The sequence below is a fragment of the Equus quagga genome, chromosome 13 (assembly GCF_021613505.1).
Source record: "Equus quagga isolate Etosha38 chromosome 13, UCLA_HA_Equagga_1.0, whole genome shotgun sequence".
NCBI classification, from domain to species: domain Eukaryota; kingdom Metazoa; phylum Chordata; class Mammalia; order Perissodactyla; family Equidae; genus Equus; species Equus quagga.
In genome coordinates this window covers 101990815-101997015 of record NC_060279.1, presented here as the reverse complement: position 1 = coordinate 101997015, position 6201 = coordinate 101990815, and the positions used below count along the sequence as shown (strand labels likewise).

At 43.6% G+C, this 6201-nt stretch overlaps 1 protein-coding gene across 1 annotated transcript; it reads left to right on the top strand.

Moving 5' to 3' along the window:
- The first annotated feature begins 4808 nt into the window (after positions 1-4808).
- On the top strand, positions 4809-5891 carry LOC124250400 (histo-blood group ABO system transferase-like). The gene has a single exon (XM_046682196.1). It carries the CDS (start codon positions 4809-4811, stop codon positions 5889-5891), a length of 1083 nt encoding a protein of 360 aa, XP_046538152.1.
- Positions 5892-6201: the final 310 nt, after the last annotated feature.

Here is a 6201-nt window from a genome sequence, read left to right as displayed (position 1 = left end):
GGATCATACACCACGGTCAAGTGGGATTTATACCAGGGACACAGGGATGGTTCAACATCTGCAAATCAATACATGTGATACACCACATTCACAAAATGAGGAATAAAAGCCACATGATCATCCCAAGAGATGCAGAGAAAGCATTTGACAAGATCCAACATCCATTATAATTTAAAAAACCTCTCAATAAAATGAGTATAGAACAAAAGTACCTTCACATAATAAAGGCCATATATGACAAACCCACAGCCAACATCATACTCAGTGGGGAAACTGAAAGCCATCCCTCTGAGAACAGGAACAAGACAAGGGTGCCCACTCTCACCACTCTTATTCAACATAGTATTGGAGGTTTTGGCCAGAGCAATTAGGCAAGAAAAAGAAATCAATGGTATCCCAATTGGCAATAAAGACGTGAAACTCTTGCTATTTACAGACAACATGTTTTTCTATATAGAAAACCCTAAAGAATCCATCATAATGTTACCAGCTCTTAGTTAATATCAGTCCTGACATTGGTTCCCCTACCGTGAACCCAGCATATATGAGTTAAAACTAAAAGCACACGTTCCCAGTTCCCTGGGTCTCTGGTTACACTCACATGTAAATGTTTGTTTCTTTAACCTCTGACTCCATGAGCTTTGCAATCAAATAGAAGTTACAAATTGTTAAGGTCCAGATGGCCTCATGCTGGGCTCCCACTAAAGTTGTGGCTAATCCCAGGACCTTGAAGTTCTTTTACAGAGAAACTAATGTCCACAGAACATCAAGAAACCGAAGCTTCCCAGGCCCAACTCCTTGGCTTCCTGATGTCAGAGTCTACCTTCACCATGGAGGTAAACAGCCAAGGACACTCATCTGAGAAATCCTTTGTCTCCTCTGCTGGAAGCAGCCCCAGACACAGGCAAATGGGAAAATGCCGACCAAGAAGGCCATGGTCCCCCTCCCCTACCTAAAATCCCAAATAAAAACCCTACCCATTTCTTAACAAGGAGTTAGCAATTTTTGAGGCACTAGCCCTTGCTTTTCTCCCTCTACCTGGCAAAGTAAAGCCTTTCCTTTTTCACCCAAGATTCTGTTCTTGTTATTTGGATTGGCATTGGGATCAGAGACTGAACTTTTGGTAATAAGAATACTATTAGAAATAATCAACAACTACTGCAAATTTGCAGGGTACAAAACCAATTTACAAAAATCAGTTGCATTTCTATACTCTAATAATGAACTAACAGAGAGAGAACTCAAGAATACAATCCTATTTACAATCACAAAAAAAAAAAAAAGATTAAAATGTCTAGGAATAAATTTAACCAAAGAGGTGAAAGATCTATACAATGAAAACTGTAAGACATTTTTGAAAGAAATTGATGATGACATGAAGATATGGAAAGATATTCCATGCATATGGATTGGAAGAATAAACATAGTTAAGATGTCCATACTTCCTAAAGCAATCTACAGATTCAATGCAAGCCCAGTCAGAATCCCAGTGATATTCTTCACAGAAATAGAACAAAGATCTTAAAATTCATATGGGGCAACAAAATACCCCAATTATCTAAAGCAATCCTGAGAAAAAAGAACAAAGCTGGAGGCATCACAATCCCTGATTTCAAAATATACTACAAAGCTATAGTAATCAAAACAGCATGGTACTGGTACAAAAACAGACACACAGATCAATGGAACATAATTTAAGGCCCAGAAATAAAACTACACATCTAAAGACAGCTAATCTTGAACAAAGTAGCCAAGGAAATACAATGGTGAAAGGAAAGTATCCTCAGTAAATGGTGTTGGGAAAATTGGACAGCCACATGCAAAAGAATGAAAATAGACTATTATCTTACACCATACACAAAAATTAACTCAAAATAGGTTAAAGGCCTGAAACCATAAAACTCCTAGAAGAAAATATAGGCAGTATGCTCTTTGACATTAGTCTTAGCTGTATCTTTTCGAATACCATGTCTCCTCAGGCAAGGAAAACAAAAGAAAAAATAAACAAATGGGATTACATTAGAGTAAACAGCTGCCGCAAGGCAAAGAAGCCTTGAACAAAACGAAAGGACAAGCCACCAACTGGGAGAAAATATTTGCAAATCATATATCCAACAAGGGGTTAATTTCCAAAATATATAAAGAACTCATGCAACTCAACAACAACAAAACAAAGAATCCAATCAAAAAATGGGCAGGATATAATGGACATTTTCCCAAAGGATATAGACAGATGGCCTGTAGGCACATGAAAAGGTGTTCAATATCACAAATTATTAGGGACATGCAAATGAAAACTACAATGAGATATCACCTTGCACCTGTCAGAATGGGTATAACTAACAAGACAAGAAATAATAAATGTTGGAGAGGATATGGAGAAAAGGGAACCCTCATACCCTGCTGGTAAGAATGCAAACTAGTGCAGCCACTATGGAAAACAGTATGGAGATTTCTCAAGAAATTAAAAATAGAAATACCATATGACCCAGCTATCCCGCTATTTATCCAAAAAACATGAAATCAACAATTAAGAGGTTTATTCAACCCTATGTTCATCACAGCATTATTCACAATTGCCAAGACATGGAAGAAACCCAATTGCCCATCAATGGATGAATGATAGAGAAGATGTGGTATATATACAATGGAATACTGTTCAGCCATAAAAAAGGTAAAATCATGCCATTTGTGACAGTAGGGATGAAACTTGAGGGTATTATTCTATGTGAAATAAGCCAGACAGAGAAAGAAAAGCATAGTATGATTTCACTCATATGTGGAAGATAAACAAACACCTGGGTAAAGAGAACTGATTAGTGGTTACCAAAGAGGAAGGAGGTGGGGGGAGGGCAAAAGGGGTAAAGGGGCACATATGTATGGTGATGGATAAAAACTAGACTATTGGTGGTGAAGACAATGCAGTCTACACAGAAAACTGATATATAATAATGTACACTTGAAATTTACACAATGTTATAAGCCAATATGACCTTGACAGAATAATTTTTTTTAAATTATAACATAATCGGGAATTTGAACAAAAATTGGAAACTTAATGATACAAAGGAATGATTGTTCATTTATTTTAGGTATAACCATGCTAATTTTTGTTATGTTTTTTCAAAGCTCATTGATTATGTTTTATAGATATTTACTGAAATATTTACATAAGACGTGACATGATATCTAGGTTTGATTCAAAATAGTACAGGCAGATTGAGAAGAGGTGGTAGTGTATGGGGGGGTGTAGAATTGGCCGTAGGTTAATAATTGTCGGGACTCAGTGATAGGTGCATGGGAGTTCATTATACTGTTTTGTCTACTTTTGTGCATGTTAGAAATTCTCCATTTTAAAAAATAAAAGCAAAAAAGAAAGACGTTTAAAAAAAAAGACACTCATCAGAGCACTCTTCCTCTCCCATCCCAACATGCTCAGAACAGTCCTGAGGAGACTGTGTAATTCCTGGACAACCGACATCTCCAGCCATCCACTCTGCGTGATGGCGGAAGCAAGGTGTCACAGAGTGGCATGAGAGAACCAGGCCACTCCGTGGTACAGGCAGAAGGTGCTCCCTAGCTGCCATAGGACCCTTTTTTGCCTGCTGTTGGTCCCACAGTGTGGCAGGAGGGGTCTGTGCAGGAGGCTTCATTTTCCAGGAAGTACATTTGGAATTGCTTAGGACATCAGAGGGAGGAGGTGTACCAAACGACAACACATAAGCCCTGAGTCAGCAAAGGGCAGGGGCCCAACCTATCTTCACTATCTCGAGGCCTCTGTCCTAGGGACAGCTGACATGTGAAGCCTAAGGGAGAAAATCAAAAGAATCTGACTAAAAAGAACTCAACAAAGGAAACTTCAAAGAAGGCACAGGTGAGACAGAGAGTGAGAGCGCAAGACAATCTGGAGTCTGGTCGCTGGGTTGGTTGGAGCACTTACAGCTAGCCATGGGGCATGGACCAGTCACGCGTCTCTCTGAGCCTGTTTCTCCATTTGTACAATGAGGATAAAGTAGCATTTATCCTCCAGACTTGTAAGGATTAAATGAGATAATGCGCATTAACCTTAGCAGCCGATTCCTAACAACAGTGTAAGACTTGGTACCTGAAAAGTTAATAGTCATGGGATTTGGGGGGAATTAAGGGAATGAAGGAAAACAATCCTTGATCTGTAGATCTTTTGTCCCCTCCACCATGGCTCCCAAATCAGGGATCCTGAAGGATGGCCCACATTAGCCTGGATGGTTGTGATCTTGAAGAGAGTCTGATCTTGACCCTATGGATTTCTCAGGAAACCCAGTGCTTAGCACACTGCTAGTAAGTGTCAAGGGAAGGCCCGAGTACCAGCCCCGAACCTCTGGTTAGACTCCCTGGTGGCTGCTGCCCTGCCCTGCTTTCATCACAATCTCTGTCCTTGACCTGTTCAGTGGCCTCCCTCGAGCCAGTCCCCTGAGCCCATTTCCAGAGTCCTGACTGCTCTCCTGCAGGCTGGTCCTTCAGTTCTAGCTGTCTGTTGACTAAGGCCTGCACCTCGTTACTCTGACAGCACCAGGTCTGTTTAGATCCTGTCTTCCTCTGCAGGGCATGCCAGAATGCCCCCGTGCTCAGGTGCCCCCTTCCGCCAGGGTCAGGCCTCCAGGGAGCCTGGGCTGCTAGAGTAGTGAGCAGGGAGTGGGGGTGTGGGCGCTTTAGGGTCAGGGGTTTAGCCTCACCATGCCTCAAAGACACCACTGAGGGTGGAGCTAGGCGAGACGAGTACCCTCATATCGTAAAGGAGACAAGAGGTGGCATCCTTTGATCGTGCAGGTATGGCCCAGCTACTGCCAATATTGGCTGGGACACAAAGATGCTGCTCACTTCGTAGAGTGACCTTTCTTCTCCTAATAGCTCTTGCCTTGGCCTTCTTTGGCTATTGTTACCTGAAACCGAGAGCCCAGAAGCTAGAAAACATCCAGGCTGGGGCAAGCGTGGCTGTTAGAGAACGCCATGACCTACAAGATGTAAATTTACCAAGGATGGTGTATCCCCAGCCACAAGTGCTAGCACTCCCTAGGGAAGACGTCCTTCTCGTGACTCCTTGGCTGGCTCCCATCATCTGGGAGGGAACTTTCAATATTGACATCCTGAATGAGTGGTTCCGGCTCCAGAACACCACCATTGGATTGACCGTGTTTGCTGTAAAGAAAAACATTATCTACCTGAAGCAGCTCCTGGAGACCGCAGAGAGGCACTTCATGGTGGGTTACAAGGTAAACTACTACATTTTCACTGACCGCCCTGACCATGTTCCTCGCATTCCCCTCCAAAACGGAAGGCAGATGGTCATCCTCAAGGTCCAGAGCTATTCCAGCTGGCGGGACATCTCCCTGCACAGCATGGAGGTGATCAGCAATTTTTCTGAGCAGCGTTTCCACCGGGAGGTGGATTACCTTGTGTGTGCAGATGGGAAAATGAAGTTTACTGAGCACGTGGGCGTGGAGATCCTCGCCTCCTTGTTTGGCACCCTCCATCCTGGCTTCTATGGGCTGAGTCGGAACAACTTCCCCTATGAACGGCGGCCTCAGTCACAAGCCCAGATTCCTGAAGATGAGGGGGACTTTTATTACACAGGGGCCTTATTTGGGGGGTCCGTGCCAGAGGTTCACAGGCTCACCAAGGCCTGCTACCAGGCGATGATGGTCGACAAAAACAGTGACATCGATGCCGTGTGGCTTGAGGAGAGTCACCTGAACAAATACCTGCTTTACCACAAACCCTCCAAGGTCCTCTCCCCTGAGTACATGTGGAATAAGCAGCTACTGGGTTATTGGGGGGCAGAACAAGTGAACCGCTTGCTCAGAATTGTAACCCGGATTAGATTGAACGTCTTGGGGAACAGTTTCCAAGAGTGACAGTGGTGAGCAAAGCTTCCAGGAAGGGCTCAGAGAGGGCGATGCTCAGCTAGCTGAGTCTGCCTCCTGCCATGCTAGCCTTCATTAAAACCAGTTTTAGCAGAAAGGGTATAACTCTGCTTCCTTTTCTGTCTGGTCACGGCCTAGGTCACACTTAGTCAGGCCCAGCATCCTTCCCACCGCCATCCTCCTGCCACCACCAAACACACACACCTTTAGGCTGGCCCAAATCCTGGGTTCAGGCGCAAGTTCCCAGAGTTGCCACCACCTTTAGCTTCTCACCTTGTGCTCCTGACACCCTCAGGGTGGA

Coding starts and splice junctions, on each gene's coding strand:
- LOC124250400 (XM_046682196.1), top strand. CDS start 4,809: ATGGCCCAGCTACTGCCAATATTGGCTGGGACACAAAGATGCTGCTCA.